This window comes from Lissotriton vulgaris, chromosome 6, assembly GCF_964263255.1.
Source record: "Lissotriton vulgaris chromosome 6, aLisVul1.2, whole genome shotgun sequence".
NCBI classification, from domain to species: Eukaryota; Metazoa; Chordata; class Amphibia; order Caudata; family Salamandridae; genus Lissotriton; species Lissotriton vulgaris.
Genome location: NC_141694.1, coordinates 571893033 through 571915258, shown reverse-complemented (window position 1 = coordinate 571915258; position 22226 = coordinate 571893033). Strand labels below are relative to the sequence as shown.

The 22226-nt window shown below is 39.4% G+C and overlaps 1 protein-coding gene across 1 annotated transcript in view; it reads right to left on the bottom strand.

Moving 5' to 3' along the window:
- Positions 1-22226, bottom strand: part of CYB5R4 (cytochrome b5 reductase 4) — a 1096982-nt gene that overhangs the window by 205006 nt on the left and 869750 nt on the right. Inside the window, exon 12 of the mRNA XM_086926570.1 lies at positions 3959-4114. Within this exon, the coding sequence (XP_086782696.1) occupies positions 3959-4114 (156 nt within the window). The remainder of the gene's footprint in view (positions 1-3958; positions 4115-22226) is intronic.

The following is a 22226-nucleotide window of genomic DNA, read 5'->3' as shown; positions in this document are numbered from 1 at the left end:
CAATTAACAAAATCCCTTGTAGGCAACAGGAAGAAGCATGCCATCAGAAAGACAGCATGACTTTTATCTTCAGTCCTCAGAGTTCTCCTCATGCAGTGACACACGAAAACTGCCCTCAGGATGGTGGCTATGTCTGGCAATCTCTTGCCTCCCTTATCGTGGGTCTTGAACATCCCTTCCCTCAAAACGCTGTCCATCTTGGATCTCCGTAAGAGGTATACATTCATTCTTGTAGATGGCCTTGGCCATTCCAGCCAGCACTGGCCACACTTGAGCGACCTACTAGAGCATAGGCATGTTCTCGTTCATAGAACCAAAGTCTTCCCTTCGATCGTCAGCTTCCGAAGGTTCCATAGCCCCAGCTTCTACTTCGTCTTCACCAGTCTCTCTTCCCATGTCTTCTCTACCGCACCTTGTCCGCTGAGCTAGACTCCAAGGATCTTCAGGAAATCCTGATTGATGGGGAATGGCAGTGGGTCTCGGGTGGGGGTCCAGAGGCCGAAGAGTAGGGTTTCTCGCTTGGTGCTGTTGATCTTTGCCTGACACCTATCCAAACTTTATACAAGTCTTCTCCAGTTGTTTCACAGAGTGCTTGCCCACCCAGAAGACCGAGACCTCCTCCATGAAGAGGGAACTCTTCACTTCACCCTTCCAGTTGCTTCTCTGTCCTGTCGCTCCTCTGATGTTCTTATTCTGTCTAATTCGTTCGGCGAGGAACTCTATAACACAAAAAGGGAATGAGTTGGGGAGTACCTGGTGGGGTTTGAACTTGAGAACTTCAAAATGTCGGCAGTGAGTGCCATCTTAGAGACTGTTACTTGTTTCAAACATACATAGTGTGTATACATATATACCTGCGGTCTTTCCTTCTCTGTATTATTACTATTCAGTCCTCTGTAGGTGATGACACCTCCCTCCCCCGGGGGCTTGGGTTAGGTAAACACACCTGCTAAGTGCTTCTGGGAATATTTGCATGCAGCATGCTCCTGTTGGCTTCACTGGCGAAAAGGGGAGCAGGATTCTCTCAGGGGCAGATAGAGAAAACTCTCTGAAGTGAAGTTACATAGCTGGGGTGTAATAGGGGCAGCAGAACCAGCACTCCATTTCCCCAAGTGTAACACAGACAGCCTTGGCTAAAGCACATTAGAATTCTGGGGCCTGTAGTAGCCCCACTATAGATATGGACTACAAATTTCAGTAGGCAGCTCTGTGGGGGAAACCGAGCCCCAATGTGCCACAGCCAAGTGTATGAGGGACTCCTGAGATTAGACACTCTAGAAAAGTAAAGAAGTGTAGGCTGAGCACAATAGGGAACAAGGAAATTAAAAAACGAGTCTAAAAGTGACACTGATGAAACTCTAAGAAAAGAGAAGCGTGCACAACAGCCCTTTAAGAAGACTAGACAAATGGTGTACTCGGTAGCAGAGAAAATAAAGTATAGCTGCTCTGAAATAGCGCTCTCAAGAGATCAGAGAACATGATGACATCACCCACAATGGAATGCAAATCACATCACCCTGAATTGTATTAGGATATACAACTCACATGAGCATTTCATGAACTTTTTCAATGTGAGTAAAAATGCATTTAAAACACCAATGCGTCAAAACATTGCGCTGGCCAGGGCTTCTCTCAGGAAATGAAAGAAATGGTGTTTCCTTAAATGATGGTTATAAACAAACAGAAATTATTAGAGAAACACAGAGATATTCAAACTAAACACAAGTTATCTGCTATCTGTGTGTGTGTTTCACTTCGGAGGAACCCTGGAGCCAGTAATGAGATCATGAAATGTTAGTGGTCCAGGCTGGTGGCGGAATTGTCTCCCCAAGTTCCTCAGTCTGTAATGGTAGCTCTTAGGCCTCTTGGTCCTCTCTTGAGTTAATGCCCAGTGCCCTTTCCCTTCACAAGATATACAAAATTTGCACCCAGTATTTGACGAAATAAGATTAAGATTTTCAGGCCTGTTTCCAAAATCAGAGCAAGCTCAGAGGGAGAATGCTCTGTAAATCTATAGCAATAGGGAAGCTTTGCTAAACACAAGCAGGAGTTTTGAAATACAAGCACAGTCCAAGCGCTGTGCAGGCAAAAATGAGAGAAAAAAAGAGATCCACAAAAGTGGATGAAAAGGTTAGTTGGCATTGGAACAATGATAAGCACTGAAAAGAGAAACACAAGAGAAACAACAGTAAATAGTATGCTACAGGCAATAGAAACAGAGGAAAAGTAAGAGGCAAGCACACCAACCAATGAAAAGTGATCACAGGATTTAAGTCCTTTTGAAGATTTTTAATACATACAATGGACTTCACAAGCACGGTACAAGCTCTGTACAGGCGAAACCTAACAGCACAAACAAACACTACACACATATTTAACCAGCAACACTATCTTTGTGGCTCATGGGCTAATCTTCCACATACTGAAAAAATTAAAATTAAGAAAACTGAAAATTCTGCATCTATTTATATTTTTGTGGGTGTAAATTTGTGCCTGCCACAGCAAGCATGGCTGAAAATAACATATTATGTTGTTAACATGTTCACCATGGAGTTTCAAACTGTAAGTCCTGTATGTAAACCTTCTTGGGATCAGGTCTTTCCCATTTGATTTTACACAGTTCCTGCCAAAAGCTTTGTGTAGTGGACTAGGATTAAATGTTGGTTCCCTTTTTCCCACAGTTAGCTCTTCAAACATTTCCTAGAGCAAAGAATATCACTTCCAGTGGCTTAGCCTAAGCCCATGGCATGACCTGATGCTGTGGGCAAGCATAATTCCACTGACAAATGGTGTCTATTCAGCTTCCCTGACTTCAAGCAATAGGTCCTGGCATTTCATAATGCTATATCAGTTTCGCTCTAAGTGTGATGGCTCTAGAAGAAAGACACCGGTCAAAGATGTTCAACAGTCATAGACTTGACAACCTGCATGAATAATGTAATGAACACGCTTTGTGAGATTTTACACTGACATCCCTAGGTTCCCACATGTGTTCCTCCCTCTTTAAGGTACAAAAGATAAAGGGAGTATAGTAGGATGCGAAAAATAAATATATTTTCACATTATGAAACTGCACCTTGTATCACACATGTTATCTATGGGATTCATACATATCTATGGTCCTACATAAATACCCAGAGCAGTCCATAATGACCATTTTGCAAATCAGATTTTGAAAGGATATAAATATATGATAAATTAAGCAGTGTTTTGTTGGGTACGCATTATATCAACATAAGAGGGGAAGAAGAGTTAATCACGTGGAAGGCTCTCTCCCTCAATTCTAAAACTATATTCAAAGTGGAGAGACCAGCCTATCACATGGACTAACCAGATGTCCTTAGGAGGAATGAAAATGTTTTTTAAGGAAAACCCTCACCCACCTGAGCTACTCCTTGGTGGCATACATCCTCATTGGGTTAGTTCCCGTTCCACTACGGAACGAGACTTGCTGATGCAAGTGAATTACATGGGAGAACAGACTGATATAGAGCGGATATTCCAAGAGAAAAGGAGATGGAGGAATTTTATTTGTGGGTTAAAAATATCTGTCTGGTGGCAATAATTACTTTAAGTTACGCCCCAGTCAGTATGATTAAAATCAGGAAAAGAAGTTAGGAAGTACACAGGTTTTAATGGGCCTTATCGTTCTTACATCTTTCAGCCAACCTTCCCTGTGGACTCATCAGGACATTAATCTCACTCACTGAGACCACTCCTTATATGAGTATGAAGTGCATTCGTAGCGGAATAGGAAGTAACCCAATGATGAAGCATGCCATCTAGGAACAACGCTGGTGGGTGAGGGCTTTTCTCACAAAAAGCATTTGCTTTCCTCCTCAGGACATCTGGTTAGTCTACGTGATAAGACAAGGCTCTCTACTTTGGATATTGTTTGATATGCAGTCATTGACAAAATTACATTTAGGTGTTGTACTGAGGACCCAAAAACTCTCACCTATCTGAAGACTGTCAATGTGCTGAGTGAATAAACCAGTGGGATAGATCTTGATCATTAGGAAGATTTTTCTAGGGTCCGCCGTGGATGCTGGTACTTGGGAATTATATTGCAAGGAACTGAACACTGGAGTATATGGCTTGACCATCTCTATACCTGCAAAAAACATGTAATCAGGTCATTACCAGGCAAGCAGGGAAAAATAAAACAAACATTTGCTATAGCAAGCTGTTGCAATCATAAGTGGCTATGAAAAAAACACCGTAGGATACCAATATTGGTGTTCTATTTCTTCTAAATAAATGTATACTAGTCTATGCAATTTACAGCACACTGGACTATGTCAGCTCATCTAGTAAATACATTTTACTTTGTAGCAACAGAAGATATGGTGCTGTATTATCAAAGAACAATGGCCTTTTAAGAACATTTTAGGGAGCAGAAAGTGAGAGAGCACAACATGTAGAAGATGGAGGTTGGCAGAAAGGAATGAGTGTGAGCAAGTGAGAATGGAGAGGTTTTCGGCTTCCGAGAAAGGTGGATGTAAGAAACTGGGTTACTGGTTGAGGGTGTCAAACCCTACTCAAGCAGGAACCACAATCATTGTCAGGATGAACCATAAGCAAACAGCAAATTTATCTGATGATAATCTGTGACCAACCCACTGGTACCTTGTCACAAAAACAGTCAGGCTTAATTTAGAGGCAATGTGTAAAGTATTTATGTATATCGCACTCCAATAAATATGTTCAATAAAGTTCAACTCATATGTTCAATCATTTTTATTCTTCTTAATTCATGTACTTTTTTGCTTTTGTACTTATTCATGACATATTACTTTCCTTAGTAATATCCATATATTTATGCACTTTTCATATGTTCTGCCCAGGTTTGGGAATCCATGCCAAAGATGTCAGGTCCAACAGTGGATACACAGGACAAGAGGGGTATGAGGGTTAAGAGTTTACATCTATTAAAACAGGTGACTCATAGTGCAGAAGATCTTCAATTAGTAGGCCGTGTACTGGAGTGCCATCCCACACCATTGGACTTAAGCCTGTGTATCAAAATAATCTAGTAACAATATTTTAGCAAACTATTTTCTCTGGCTTTCTCTCTCTCCACAAATTACAACTATGTAAATATTCTTTATCATTGCCAAGACACCATATGCTTTGACTAATTTTGCAAACACTTATAGCATTGTCCGATTGTACTGATATAAACTGCTGAAGAAAGATGTACATCAAAAATGATTCAATCCTTTTAAAAGTAGGAGAAAATTAAAATGGCTGTCAAACTACTACAGATGTTCGCAAAACCATTTTGACTTTAAAATATCTTGGCAAGAAGTAAGTTCTAAGGAATAGTAGAACAACATTAACATTACTTGCATTAAACATGTGTAAAATGACCTTACAGAGAAAGTAGTGTTGGTGAGAAATGTTTTAACTGCCATTTCCACTAGTCAGTTGACTTCCATAAAGCACTTGCTTACAGTGGCACCCTGTTTTCTGCAGCAGCTTCACCTGGGTTGTCAATCTTGTTCTTCCATTCTTACCTAGCTGGCCTCCACAGAAGGCTCAACATATGAACAGGTGGCATCTGAAACTGAAAGACTTGCTTAGCATGATATCCCAGGATTTGGGGATGCCAACCTTGGACATTATGCCAAGGCCCTACATACCAGAAGGTTTCTGTTTTCTGCTCTATTGTACGCCAACTCTTTGTCTTTATCAGTTTTTACCTGGATTTTCGGTGCGACTCAGCCTTATGCAAGGTTCAATTGCTGCAAATTTATTAGAAAAAGAACATGCTTTTTTACGTTTCCTTAGGGAGTTTTCAGTGCAAAAATAGAGCCTGATCTAGAGTACCGGACAAGTACGCTGTCACAAATGGGCTAGATATATTGGCCGCCATATTACAAGTGCCATAGGATATAAGGAACTTGTAATAAGGTGGGCTGTATATCTGTCATGTTTGTGATAGAGTAACCCATCCACCAAACTCTAAATCAGACCCTTAATTTGTTTGATGTGCATGGTCTTCCGACTAGCCCATTTAGATACAAGTACATTTGTTGTGCACTCTGGTGCAGGACTGTAGCTACTAAAGCCTGCATCTTAGGTAACGATTTACAAGGAACTATTCTGATGGTGGGTTTGTCCTATGCTCTTTTTTGTTCAAAACCTTATATTTCGGAATCAAAGATAGTTATGCTACAGATGCTGGACCAATAAACTGAATAAGTATAAAGTAGCAAATAATTGGTTAAAAACATAGACATGGGATATTAATAATCACCCACGTTACACCCATTGTTAACACCCTTTGCTACTTTTATTCTTATTGAAAGCATTTACTTCTCTCTGGTTAGCCTTCTATCTGTTGAAGTTCTTCTGAATTACCTGTTCAGCTACTGGGTCACGTTTCCTGCATTTCTTGCAGAAAGGACCTTACTTAATATAATAGCCACATTATATTGAAGCTGCGCTTTATAGATGACATTTATGTAGTATGGAGAGGCAGAAAAGATACATCAGAAGCGTGTGTTAAAGAGATCAACTCCAACCCTCTGAACCTGAGGTTTACTAGCCACATCAGTGCCAAAGAAGTAGAATGTTTGGAATATCAAGGTTAAGGTGAAGGAGCAACAATTGTTTCCTACTTTATTCAGGAAACCTAGTGCAGGGAATAGCACACTACATGCTAAAAGCTTCCACCCAAGCCTCTAAAAAATGCATACCGAATGGTGAATTCTTAAGAGATAGGAGGATATGCAGCACATACCAGAGTAACAAGGCAGTGAAGTGTCGACTTTTGAAAACTAAGAATATTCTTTAAAAATTGTACAAATAACCAAAACCAATTGTCTCAACTATTTGCAGGAGAGGTCCCAGTGCTAAATCTAGGTATCCAGCACTGAGTAGGAAAAGTAACGTAAAAGTAACTTACCTGTGAATTGAATTTCCTTCCATAGGAGAACATTGGTGGTTGTCTGTGAAAAAGTTTCTAAGTGTCAAATTTTGACATACAAGAATATTCTTTAAAAATCGTACATCTAACTACAACGCATTTTCTCAACTGTTTTCAGGAAATGTCCCAGTGCTGAATCTAGGATGCAGCCCTGTGTTCGAAAAAGTAATCCGAAAAGTAATATACCGCATTTTACTTAAAAAGCCTATTGATTCCTATGTACTGAGTTCACTAAGTTTGTGCATTGCATTGCAACCCCTGTAAACTCGAATTGGTACAAAGTCCTACTGTGTTTTGAAAGTATTTAACAACTAAATCTTATATCTGAAAAGTAATTTAATGCTTACCTGTGCCAGGCTTGCTTGGTTCTAAAAATAAACAACTGTATGTTTTTTATACAAAACCCATTGGCCTAGAATTCAGTTTGTGAGTGTGTGATTTCATTTGCTGACTGAGTGGGTACATCCATTAAATGCTTAAAACTGTCCTCTGATACAGCCTTACTTCTTGACCAAGCTACCACTTTAGAGAGTAAGGTTCTATCTAACTTTAAATTCTGCCTACCTCTGGGGACTCTTGGACTCTATACACACTGTACCTCACTTTGCTGCAGTAAATACAGAGCCAGTTTCATACAAAGTGCAGAAAGAGCATGTGAGGTACGAAAGAAACAAGAGCAGTGCATAAAGAATCAACAGAGTTGTAAAAAGAGGCAAAAGGGGTGCAGAAAGGGGCGGGAGAGGTGCACAAAGAGGCAAGAGAAGTACAGAAAGAGGCAAGAGGGGTGCAGAAAGAAGCAACAGAGGTATAGAAAGAACAAGAGAAGTGCAGAAAGAGGCAAGTAAGGTGCAGATAGAGGCAAGTAAGGTGCAGATAGAAGCAAGAGCAGTGCAGAAAGAACCAACAGAGGTGCAGAAACAGGGAAGAGGGGTGCAGAAAAATATCGGATGGGTGTACAAAGAGGTAAGAGAGGTACCGAAAAGGGTAGGGGGTGCAGAAAGAAGGAAGAAAAGTGCAGAAAGAGGTATAAGAGGTACATAAAGAGACAACAGGGGTGCAGAAAGAAGCAAGACAGGTGCAGAAAGGAGCAAGTGAGGTACAGAAAGAGCCAACAGAAGTGCAAAAAGAGGCAAGAGAGTTGCAGAAACAGGTAAGAGAAGTGCACAGAGGCAAGTAAAATGCTGAAAGAAGCAACAGAGGTGTAGAAAGGAGCAAGAAAAGGCCAGAAAGAGGCAAGTGAGGTGCAAAAACAGGCAGGAAAGGTACAGAAAGAGGGAGGCCGAGTGCAGAAAGAGACAACAGGGGAGCAGAAAGAAGCAAATGAGGTGCCGAAAAGGGCAACAGATGTGCAGAAAGAGGGAAGAGAGGTGCAGAAAGATGGAAGAGAGGTGCAGAAAGATGGAAGAGAGGTGCAGAAAGAGGCAACAGCGGTGCAGAAAGGAGCAATACAGGTACAGAAAGAAGAATGGAAAGTGCAGAATGAAGCAACAGGGGTGCCGAAAGAGTCAAGAGAAGTGTAGAAAGGAGCAAGTCAGGTGCAGAAAGAGGGAAGAGAGGTACCTCTTGCGCCGTTTAATGTGTCTCGTTGCGTTACGCACCGGCGGCACAACCTGCTGTGTGATACTTAAAAGTACACATAAATCTAACCTGTGTGGCTTTACGTGTGCTTGTAAATATCACCCCTTTTCATGCAGCACTTTTCCCGTTAGGTGCGTGACATGGGTGTTGCTGTGGGTGTTCCCACACAACGCCCATGTCTGCTGATACATTAATAAATTTACGAGCAATCGTAAACCTGGAATTGCGTCAGATTGTTACGCCACCTCGGGGGTGGTGTAGCGAGGTGCAAGGAGGAGAAATGTTTTAATTTATCCTCATTTCTTTTCCTTTTTCAATGCGTGTTGTATTCTACAGCATGCCTTGGAACTGGAAATCACCTCAATTGATTTTTTTCTGCCGGAAGGTGCCCCTTCTGAACAAAAACAATCTCCCCATAATGCAGGCATCCTAGCTCCATGGTAAAAGGGTGCCTGCACTGGCGCATGGCAGCAGTTTGTGCGCCAGTGCATGGAAAAGCACAGAGATGCAACATACTATTGTAAATATGTCGCATCCCTGTGCTTCGAAACTAAAGCAGGGCAGAAATTTCTTGCGGCACCCCGCAGCATTAGTTTCTCATAAATAGGGCCCTAAAGGCACAGTTAGATTTGCCTTGGCCCGCTTTATAACCTTTCCTACTATCAAAGCGTGTGTGGAGTTAGAATAGTAATTACTCAGTTCTTTGTTTTCAAAGGCCAGTCCTCATAATTACAGATATGTTATGGTGTGTGTGTTGGGGGGCATGCCAGGTGCAATTATATGTTTCAGTGTATGAAGAGTATTGTAGCATTCGTACTTTTTTTACTAACATCTTAAGTTTATATTTTTATAATATGATTGCTATAGATGGCTGCAATGTTTACAGCTTCAGAACCATTGTTTTACATGTTTTCATATTTTTTATATTGTAATATAATGTGATTTGTATAGGTGCTTGTATAGTTTTATAGTTATTATTTGTGTAATTTTAAATTTTAATAATTGTGAAATCCAAGGGACATGATTTATAAAGTGTCGAAATGTAAATAACTATTTTTTAAATTAATTTGATTTTTAATTTGTCCTACATTTGTAAAATATGGTGTACATGGGTGTTTCCAATGCCTAAAATGGTAGGACAATTTTTATTTAATATGTTTTGAATGTGTTAATCTTTGTGCTGCTAGTTTTATAGCATAAGTCCATGATTTGTGTGTGATACCCTTGCTATTTTAGTGAGTGATCATGCATTGTGTGATTTGCTCCAAGACTTGGCTGAAGTAGACTTGCACCACTTCAAGTTGTAGCACTACAGTAGTAAATGTGGGAATACTATTAGTGAATTGAAATGGACTTACCTTTCTTTAGTACTCCTGGCTTATGCCGCAACCCAAATAGCATTTCCCCCAAAACGTTCTGCTGTTATTTTTATGCTTCTTGTCGTTTTTTTATGTTTCCACCCGTTTTGCCTTTTCCTTTGCTTCTTTGTAACTTAGCGGATAATGTCTTTGGGAAAATAAGGGAATTGAGCTTAGGGTACTGATGGTTAGTTTGTGAAGTATGTTTTTTTTGTTAATTTGCAGATTCTTTAATATGATGCCTATGTTCTATTTATTAGTTTGCACATGTGTGTTTCAATAATGTATGATTTCATTGAAATTGAACTTCCAAAAACATCATTAGCAACAAAATATTTACTAATATTGTTAGGAATTTACACATTTCAAAATATGCTCTTGTCTTATTTAGCAAATCAGGCTAATTTTAAAAATGTAGTAAAAATATATTACCACCATAGTGCCAAGACTAACATTTTACCAGAACCAGGGATTGTGGCATGTATGCCAATAAGTTGCCAATAAATACCACCATTATATGAGGATCAACATTTTACCAAGTGCGAGCTATGAGTATTCTGCCATGGATGCCCAAGCATACCAAGAATTACCAACACTGGAATCCAGGATTTCACCATGGGTGGGTCCTGGATGCCAGCAAGCGGCAAGAATTATCACCATGGTACCAGGGCCAGCATTTTACCAGAGTGGGAATCTACATCATCCCGTAGATACCCATAAGCTTTGAAGTATCATCATAGTGCAAGGGCCAGCATTTTGCCACAATGGACAGTAGGCACAACTCAAATACTCCTAACACATGAATACACATACTCAGAGACTCACATGCACAAACACATGCAGGTAGTAACACACAGCTTCAATCTTTTTACAACCTCCTTCATATTTGGCCTATCCTGACTCTCATGCTACTTCAAGCTGCAGCTCCTCTCCCTCACATGACATGACTAGTTCTACCCCTGATTACTGCTCCTGGAAGGAGGAAGGGGAAGTTGGATTTGCCATAGATGGTTGGGGGGATGGCTTGAAGCAGGAGCACAGGAGGGGAGAAAATGGAGTAAGCAAGAGTGTCTAAGGGGTGGTGAGGGGGTACTATATCAGTCAAGAGTGCTGAGTAGAGGGAGGACAAGTGGGAATATTTATGCAATGATGTAGTGTGAAGGGGCTGTCAGTAGTATGATGGTGTTAGAGAGCTATCTCTTGTGCGATGAGGGTATTTGTGGTGTTTTGGCATATTGGTGGCTCTTACAGTTCAACATGGTTGGAGACGTTTCGTTGGAGATTACTTTCAAGCAGAGGGATTTCTTTAATTTGGCTTCTATCCCCTCCCTAGAAATGCTTGCAAGGTGAACTACTCATTTTAGGTCTTGTCTGAAGATAACTTTGTGTTTGTCTACTTCTTGTCTAAATACAACATTTACAGAATCATGTTTGGACCATTCCATTGCCCATGATTGAATGGCTTTCTTGTCTGTCTCAGTTCCCTGCCCCTTAATCAATGCCTTTTCTACATATTCTTGTGTTAGTACCTGCTGTGGAACATCCCCTCTTTACATTATGTAAGATTAGCTGACTTGTATCCTTACAGTGCTGATGTGAGGGGACTAAATGTAGGCTACACATATGGACAGCTTTTAGCTGTCTGTTGCCGAAATCCTATTGTGGACAACACTAATAGTTGTAGTGGCATTTGGGTCCACGCACTGCTTTTCATTGGTCACCTTTCTTGTTAATCTTATATGCTTGCATATTATTAAATGGCTTTCCTTCCTCCTCTTGTTTTTGTCTCTACACTAGAGCATAGTTTCTTTACCATCCTTTTGATTGTATAACTTGTACCCCTCCACATCTCCACATCAGGGAACAACTTCTTTCATTTGCCTATGGCACTCAATGGGAGTTCATGTATATCCTAGCTCTCCCCATGTGTTCCTTTCCACCCCAAATCACAGAACCCTCTGGTGGTCTCTGAGACCACCCCCCAACAAACTAACATATTGCTACCCCTGCCTCTCCCTGTTCTCCTTGTCTTTTTAATTTAAACCTACCATGCTCCACCCTGATTCTGTGATGCTCAAGCCCCCACTGCTTGAAGCACGTGTGAGTGTTTGTTACCACCCCCACCCACTCTGCCACTTCTTTTACATTTTGTTTTCAACTTTTTGGGGAGGGCCGGCAGCTGCAAATGGCTGCTGGGTTGCTCTTACTAAAAAAAAGTAATTTGCCACCCTTTTTATATGTTTTTTAATTTAACGCTCCAAGCTGGAATTGGAATGATAAATTAAAACCACAAACAAATAGCTGCAACATCATGACACATGCGCATGAATATCTAGTGACATATAACCATGCATGCATCATCACACTGGGCTCTAAATAGCTTAATTTTCTTGATGCTGTTCATCATCAGTGATAGCCATTTTTTTTGTTTTTCCCAAGAACGGCTTTGGCAAAAGCCTGCATTTCCAAAGTAAAATAGGAGGAACTATTGGCTTGCAATTGGTTATTTTATTTCTTCTTTTTCATGATTTGTCTCACTCTCTTGTCCCATTTCAGACTTTTACTTTTATGCATTTTCTATTTAATTCTTTTTGGAATACACTCAGCTGCTCGACCGCTCACAATTAGCAATTGCCATTGCATTATTGATTGACATCCTCAGTTGTCCTAAACACCGTAATTACTTCTTATCGTTTTTTAATAGCTGGCTTCCTTTTGGAAACTGTTCCTGTGCCATCATCCCCAAACCTTCAGATCGTCACTAGCAGTTGCTTCCATTCCATTAGCCTTCTCCTATGCTGTGTAATTTTTTACATTATTTTTTGCAAGGGCCACACAGTTGCACACTTCTTTCAGTCTGCAGGGCACTCATGAGCACGACATGTATTTTACTGTTCCAAACTAGCCTTCAGCCATCTTGGAACAGTAAGTTAAAGTAAAAAAAGAAAAATGCCAATTGGCGCTACCGTAAATAAGTCACTTCACTTATCACCAAAGGGTGACCATCTTGGATTTTTGTTATCATAAATTAAAAGGAAACCATTATAAAATTGCCTCCAGTATGGGTGCTTGCTTACACACCAACCATCATTTCGGAATATTATTCTTTTTTAATTTATCTTTTGTGAGGCAACAAAACATTTGCAAGGCCTATCTATAGCTTTGTTCCTCTTTACAAAAGACGAGACCCATTGGCTTTGCCAATACTTGCTACTTTTTGAGATGCATGTGGAGTCAGTCATCTTCCACCTGCAAAGCAAAAAGGTAGAGAAGCTCCACTTGAAAGGCAGTCTTCAATTAATTGTTTTTGGAAAATACCATGTTCAACTGGGCTGAAGGCACAGCGAGGCGGCCCCATTGAGGCAAACCCTAAAAAAGTACTTACTGTTGACATGAAAGAAATCACACATTCTGCTTGTAAACTTGCATTAGTTTAACACGAGATTTGTGGGACTGTAAAACTAAAGAGGCAGAATTAGAGCATAGTTATAAATGTCCTTACACAGGTCACATAAACAGAATGTAGGCCTGCCCAGGCAAGGTCAAAAACTGTCTCTTGATATACCACCTCAGCAATTAAGTTGTGTTAATGAAGAAAATCCCCGACACAAACAAAAAGGGGGCAGATACACTTTATTCTTTCTGTTTCTAGCCTGAATGAAGCATTAAAGATGGCTGTGATCAGGTGTGAAGCAAAGAAAATATGAAGCAATTACTTCAAGTGCGACAGGAGGCGCTTCATAAAGAAGATTTTCCCTGCCGGTTCCCACTCAGTGATGGAAACGCAGCACCAGATCACAAGCACCACTTTCCCATTAATGATTTATGGTATTTTTTGGGCTTCAACAAGCCCTCTACATTTCAAGACCTCCCTGGTTTGTACCAGTGGACTGAAAAAAGAATGAATAAAGCACCGGTGCAAACACCGTGAAGACAATCACTTGTGATGAGAGGCGGTCACGTGATGTTTCACAATGTAGCAGTTTTGTCTTTTGTGCTACTTGACGGATGATACTTGCACATTCTCTTTACTGTAGTGACTGCAATGACAAATATACTCTGCATATGTTATACAAATTAACCAGACTGATTATCAGGGAGGCAGATTAACATTCTTTGAGGCGACGCGCTTCACTTTAATATGATTGATTCAAAGTGTGAACTCTGCAGTTCTTCCCAGGAAATGGCACTTTGCCTCGAGAATACGCCAATTCTGAAATTTTGAACGTATCAGAGCCTTTTACTTTGAAGCAAACATATGAATACAACTAGTGAAAAAGAAACAAGAGGCGCTAAGAATAATTATATTCAAATTCCGTGAAAAAAAGTAGCTCCAGGGTCTTAATTACAACGGTAGGATTCGCGGCATCCAGCGCAAATTCTGCCGATTATTTTTGAATGCTTTGTTGGGCCCTGGGGGTCCTTGTGGGATCCCCTGAGCAGGCCTAGGGGGTCAAGGTGTTTCTACCCTGCCCCCTTTTCTTGTTTTTAATCATTTTTTTTAACCTTTTTCTTTCTCCCTGACCGGAGCGCCCCACTAGTTTTGAAAATTTCGCGATCATTCGTCAACCGGCGCCAAAGATATTGAGAAAACAAAAAAAAGTTTTTCCTATGGAAACTAGGTCCTAAGTAGAACTACCTACTGGCGAACGGCAGTAGGATATATATATCTATATTACCTACTGGCGATAGCCAGTAGGTATATATAGTTAGGATTTTTTTCCTATGGGACTTTTGAAAATTCTATGTCTAATAACTTTGGCGTTTGTGGACGGAATCGGCTGAAATTTTCAGGAAAATGGCACATTTTGTTTCTGAGCAGCTCCTGAAAATTTGGGGGGGGTTCGTCAAGGGGGGGCCGAGAAAAAAGGGGGGTCCCAAAACGCGTTTTTCCCATGTTAATTTCCATAGGGCGGTTGGACTCACTTTTAGCCCGAACGGCTGAATGGATTTCCACGAAACTTGGCAAAATTGTAGGGACTGTTAGCCCGATGTGCCTTTGCTAGGTCTCAATATATGTGCTTCAGTGGATTTTGAGAAATTAACGTTTAAATCAAGATATATATCTGTAACAGCGCTCCGGGCAGCGCTCCGGTTCGCGAACTTTTCGCGTATCGGAACTTTGCGAAGCGAAGCTGATTGGCTCTCCGGTGTCTGTCAACATTCTAAACAGTCCGGTGCGGCCGCCATCTTGTCTCTCGGTAGGATCGAGAGACAAGAGGAGGCCAAAACAAAGGGGGAAATGAAGGAAAGGGGGCAAGGTAGACCCCTTCTGACCCCCTAGGATTGATGAGGGGGATATTATAGAGCCACGCCGGGCCCAAAAAAAAAAAAGAAAAAATCCGATTTTTTCGCCGTAGAGACGCGTCTTGGTTCGCGAACCGGGCAGCTAACCGGGCAGCTAACCGGGAAGCTAACCGTCAGTGTAACCCAAAAAAAAAAAAAAAATCCGATTTTTTCGCCGTAGAGACGCGTCTTGGTTCGCGAACCGGGCAGCTAACCGGGCAGCTAACCGGGAAGCTAACCGTCAGTGTAACCCAAAAAAAAAAAAAATCCGATTTTTTCGCCGTAGAGACGCGTCTTGGTTCGCGAACCGGGCAGCTAACCGGGCAGCTAACCGGGAAGCTAACCGGCAGTGTAACCCAAAAAAAAAAAAAAATCCGATTTTTTCGCCGTAGAGACGCGTCTTGGTACGCGAACCGGGCAGCTAACCGGGCAGCTAACCGGGAAGCTAACCGGCAGTGTAACGGGAGTCTGAGGAGTAGCTGATTGGCTGTCAATATTGTAAACAGTCCGGAGCGGCCGCCATCTTGTCTCTCGGTAGGATCGAGAGACAAGAGGAGGCCAAAACAAAGGGGGAAATGAAGGAAAGAGGGCAAGGTAGACCCCTTCTGACCCCCTAGGATTTATGAGGGGGATATTATAAAGCCACGTGGGGCCAAAAAAAAACAAACAAAAAAATCCGATTTTTTCGCCGTAGAGACGCGTCTTGGTACGCGAACTGGGCAGCTAACCGGGCAGCTACCGGGAAGCTAATCGGCAGTGTAACGGGAGTCTGAGGAGAAGCTGATTGGCTGTTATCATTGTAAACAGTCTGGAGCGGCCGCCATCTTGTCTCTCTGTGGGATCGAGAGACAAGAGGTGGAAAAAAAAAAGGTGTAAATGAATGAAAGGGGTAAGGCAGACCCCTCCTGAACCCCTAGGATTGATGAGGGGGCTATTAAAGTTCCCTGGGGGGTGAAAAAAAAAAAATTGCGATTTTTCGCGGTAAAGGTGCTTCCTGGTACGTTAACCGGGCAGCTAACCGGCAGCGTAACGGGAGTCCGACATATTGTGTTTTTTGAACGTTTGTGATATGTGCACGTGTGGATTTTGTCTAATTAAGGTTAAAAAAATATATATATCTTTAAGCGTGTTCTGGCGCGCTTACGTTTTGGGTTTGGTTTGCGCTGCAGAGACGATACGTCACGGTTATGCGATGCATCATGAGGCGTCTCACGGGCTACGTGATACGTCACTTAATAAAGAATATATTTTACAGCTATAGATATTAGCTTTTAAAAAACCAATGAAATTCACAGAAAAAACCATAGGTTATAGACCATATATAGTTAGGAATTTGCATTTACAAAACCTTGAAAATTCACTGAAAAAACCATAGGTTATAGACCATATATAGTTAGGGATTAGCATTTAAAAAACCTTATTTTATTTGCACAAAACCATTGAAATTCCATATATAGTTAGTTGCACTAACTATATATCGCGGACCCGCAATCCACTGCTAATGATGTCACATATTACATCATTCATGACATGGTCAGTGACATCACTGATGACATCACTGATGACATCTCAAATGACATCACTGATGACATCACTGATGACAACACCCAGTGACTGTATGTTTCTGTAAAGTTAAAATATGTCTTACATATTGAAGAATGAGTGGATGTATAAGTGTCTGGATGAAGGATTTAGTAGGTGCATGACTGACTGTATGAGAGAATGATTAAATGTGTCTCACTGAGTGCATGGGTTAGTGATTAAAGTGTCTTAATTTGGCAATCAATATTTATGTTCTTCTGTAAACTGCTGCATGTTTAAATCAGTAGCTATATCAGTTACTATATGGGTTATTGAATGGTTGCCCAAGTATTTGTATGGGAGACTGAGTGTGTGTGTGGGTGGCTGGGAGGTGTATAACTCTGTGCATAGATGTGTGAGCGGTTGATTCCCTAGGTGTATGGGTTCAAAAGTGCATGTAGAAACAGCTGTATGGACAGTTGACTGTGTGCATGAGTATATTGGTGAGTGAATGGATATCTCAGTTCGACATGTCAAAGTAAGTACATATGTAAAACACACTCCATGTGAGAGTTGACATATATAAATAACGGAACATAAGAGTCAGTGAATGTGAGAGTGGCTGTATGAATCATTGTGAACTTGTATCAAGGATTGTATAAGAGAGTAAATATGTGTTAGTATAAGTTTGAATAAGTAAGGTGTGTATAACTGTATAGTTAAGGAAATGGAGATGTGATTGATTCTTTGCATGACTGAATAGGTGTGTGAGTAACTCCATGGATGTGTGACAGTCTGTGAGTGCCTGTTTACACTGAGTGTATCAAAGGTTATATTAGAGTCTGAAGATGTATTATCACATAAATGATATCATCAGTGATGTAATCAGTAATGTCAAATGAGATGTCAGTGATGTCATCAGTGATGTCATTTGAGATGTCATCAGTGATGTCATCAGTGATGTCACTGACCATGTCATGAATGATGTAATATGTGACATCATTAGCAGTGGATTGCGGGTCCGCGATATATAGTTAGTGCAACTAACTATATATGGAATTTCAATGGTTTTGTGCAAATAAAATAAGGTTTTTTAAATGCTAATCCCTAACTATATATGGTCTATAACCTATGGTTTTTTCAGTGAATTTTCAAGGTTTTGTAAATGCAAATTCCTAACTATATATGGTCTATAACCTATGGTTTTTTCTGTGAATATATATATAGATATATCTATATCTATATCTATATCTATATCTATATCTATATCTATATATATATATATATATATATATATATATATATATATATATATATATATATATATATATATATATTCACTGAAAAAAACATAAGTTTCAGGCAGGTTCTAGTTACGAAATCATTTCAAAAACCTTAGACATTCACTGAAAAAAACATAGGTTTCAAGCAGGTTATACTTAGGAATTATCATTTAAAAAACCTTAGAAATTCACTGAAAAAAACATAGGTTTCAGGAGTGTTATAGTTAGCTAGACATTTCACTCATACAAAACCATTGTAATTCCTCTGTTATAGTTAGTTGTACTAACTGTAACTCTCGTGCCCGCAATCCACTGGTGATGAAGTCACATATTACATCATTCATGACATGGTCAGTGACATCTCAAATGACATCACTGATGACATCATCCAGTGAATGTTGTTTGGTTTGTTATTTAAATATGTATTATATATTCACTACTCTGTATTGAAGAATCAGTGGATGTATAAATATCAGGATAGAGGATTTAGTAGCAGTGTAATTGATTGTTTACTTGAGTAATTTATAGTGTCTCATTAAATATATTGGATAGTGACTAAACTGTATGAATATCTGTATTACTTGGTCAGTCGTTGTGTAAACTGCTGCACCAGTTGGTTACTAACTACGTGAAAGTCTGTATTAGTTATGGATTAGTTAACTGATTATTTGTAATGGAGAGTGATTGTGTGTGTGGTTCGGTGGGGATCTATGACTGCCCAAAGATATGTGAATAGTTAAATCATGACGTATAAGAGGTTAAGACTATGTGTTATATTAGTTGTTTGGGTGAGTGAATATCTTTATGGGGTGGTGATGAGAAAAAACATTTCTCAATGGTACATGTCCAACAAAGTAGAAAAAATAAAAGACAGTGTATGAGACAGTTGTTGTATTTAAATAAGTGTACATAAAACACATTGATTGCATGAGTGACTGTGTAGATAACTGTATACGAGAGTTACAGTTAGTGCAACTAATTATAACGGATGAATTTTAATGGTTTTGTATGAGTGAAATGTCTAGCTAACTATAACACCACTCAAACCTATGTTTTGTTCAATGAATTTCTAAGGTTTTTTAAATGATAATTCCTAACTATAACCTGGCTGAAACCTATGGTTTTTTCAGTGAATTTCAAAGGTTTTTTAAAAGATAAATTCTTAGTATAACCTGTCTCAAACCTATGTTTTTTTCAGTGATTTTGAAATATTTTTTCAATGACAATTTTTAAATGTATTATTTGTTATATTTATTTCTTTGATACTGATTTACTACATTTTTAATCTATTTATTTTTAGATATCGCGCCAGATAGAATTTCTTGATGTAAAGGTTTATGTGGAACAAAACAAATTAATTTCCACACTACATCGGAAACCTACATCAGGTAACACCCTTTTACATGCTTCTAGCCTTCACCCGAAGCACACTATCTACAGCATCCCTCTAGGCGAAATTCTGAGAGTAAAACGAATCTGTAGCTCCACACCTGAATTTGATAATTGTATAAACGATCTCAGAGTTATATTTTTGGAACGTGGCTATTCCAATCACATCTTCAACCAAGCTTTGGCCAAAGCAAGGTTGAGAAGTAGAGAGAGTCTATTTCTGACACCTGATCCTGACAATGCTGATTTTTCTGAAAGGTCCGACATCACTACCCATATGTCCTAGGTTCATCACCACTTACAGTAGTGATGAGCAGGCCATCAAAAGAATCATCCAGAAAAACTGGCCTATCATACTGACTGATAATATTCTGAGCCCTACTTTACCTATTAGGCCGGTGGTGACTTTTTGCAGAGCTAGGAATATGGGTAGTTCGTTAGATGTCTCTAGTCCGGAATTAAAACAAAAAGATATCTGGCTAAAGGCGAGACCTGGATTTCGGAAATGCTCGCACTGTAGAGCTTGTAAATTCGGGGAGAATAAAACACACTATCGTACCCCATTTTTCTCCAGTGACATTCCTATCAAAGGCAGCTATGACTGCAAAACGGAATTTGCAGTCTATGTTCTGATGTGCACCTGTGGACTACATTACATCGGTAGTACCATAGCCCAGGTGCACGTCAGAATTTTACAGCATTTAAGGGCTATACTGCATACTGATCCATCATATCCTGTAGCACGCCACTTTGCGGCTAAACATAACAAAGATCTCAATTGTTTAAGATACTTTGTAATAGGATCAGTGTTTCCCTTACGCAGAGGAGGTAACAGAGAGTTGTTATTGCGACAACTCGAAACACGTTTCATATTAGAGTTCGACAGTAAATGGCCCAACGGTCTAAATAATACTGAGGATTTTTACAACTTCCTTTAGACCATCACGAACTCTTTCTGACCACAATAATTTCACTGTTCCTCCATCTATTAGCTGCCTTTTTGCACTTTGTCGGGGTTTTTCTGTCAGATATTATGCCCTTTGGTTTATGAGTAGTCAGGTTCCCTGTTGCTCATCATGATATACTACATAGGGCAGATCCTTACTGTAACACTCTCTCTGTTATTTTGCTATTGGTGATAGATAGTCAGGATCCCTGTTATCTATCACGGTGTATGTATCACTTAAGACCAAATAGCACTGAATATGTATAATAAGATGAATTGTTTGCATATCTATGTGTTATTTAATTTTCTGTATTGTGTCAAATCCCCCTTTTTAACACCGGGGGTTCATATGTCTTCCCTTCACTTTTAACACTTTTTATCACTATTTAATGTTTACAACATAAGCTGATATGTTCTTTTTAGACAATGTTTAGATGAAATTTATGGTTTTAGAATTGCTATTTTAAAAAAAACATAGAACAGTCCCTGATTTTATCACAGGTAATAATAATGTGTTTTTTTCTCAGTGCTTTCTATGAAACTCCATGAATTTGATATTTATAGTCTTAACGAACATGCAGTCTGCACTTTATCTTTAGCCTCCTTTGCACACTAGGCATGGTTTGTCCTAGCTTGTCTGTGGTTGTTAGTTTATATTGCTCCGTCAGGCCAATACCTTCATGGACAAAGGCTAACTCCTTTGTAATACCTGTGTTTATATTGGTTACCTCATGTATTTTCACTATCTCTATACAACATGTGTTATTCTGCTTTTAACTTTTGCTATGGACATGTGTTATCTGGATTTATCCAGTCATGAGTTCCTTTTTAGGACTATATGTAATAATATAATTTTTCTGATGTACACGCAAGATAATAGGAAATTAATAACTGTTCCTGGATGTGGTACAAATTACGCATTTATGCAGATATGTTTTGTTTATTGTGAAAGTATGACATGTTTTTTATATATGAGATAGTCTGTTTTCCATGGTGATAGCGGTCACGTGACCCTCTGGAAAACAGGGTGGTAGGCGGAGCACATTAAGCACTTTATAAGCACTGTGAATTGCACTAATGCCTTGCATGTGAACAAGGGCTGCATAGCCCGAAACGCGTCATGTTTGGTTGGTAGCGGAAAAAACTGGCAAATAAACATACTCACCCGAATGCTGTGGTCCGTCTCCTGTCTTCGCCGGTCCTGTCGGATCGGAGGTGGTTCTTTGGAGTGACTGCTGATATATATATATATATATATATATATATATATATTCACTGAAAAAAACATAAGTTTCAGGCAGGTTCTAGTTACGAAATCATTTAAAAAACCTTAGACATTCACTGAAAAAAACATAGGTTTCAGGCAGGTTATACTTAGGAATTATCATTTAAAAAACCTTAGAAATTCACTGAAAAAAACATAGGTTTCAGGAGTGTTATAGTTAGCTAGACATTATTATAACGGATGAATTTTAATGGTTTTGTATGAGTGAAATGTCTAGCTAACTATAACACCACTGAAACCTATGTTTTGTTCAGTGAATTTCTAAGGTTTTTTAAATGATAATTCCTAACTATAACCTGGCTGAAACCTATGGTTTTTCAGTGAATTTCAAAGGTTTTTTAAAAGATAAATTCTTAGTATAACCTGTCTCAAACCTATGTTTTTTTCAGTGATTTTGAAATATTTTTTCAATGACAATTTTTAAATGTATTATTTGTTATATTTATTTCTTTGATACTGATTTACTACATTTTTAATCTATTTATTTTTAGATATCTTATTTTTTAGATTACATTAAACATTTTTAATATATATATATTTTTTAAATGTAATATATATATTTGTAAAAATAATTGTATATTTTCTTTTTTCTTTATTTAAATTTTTTTTGAGGAGCTGCGCATGCAAAACGCACCTTTCTCAACTA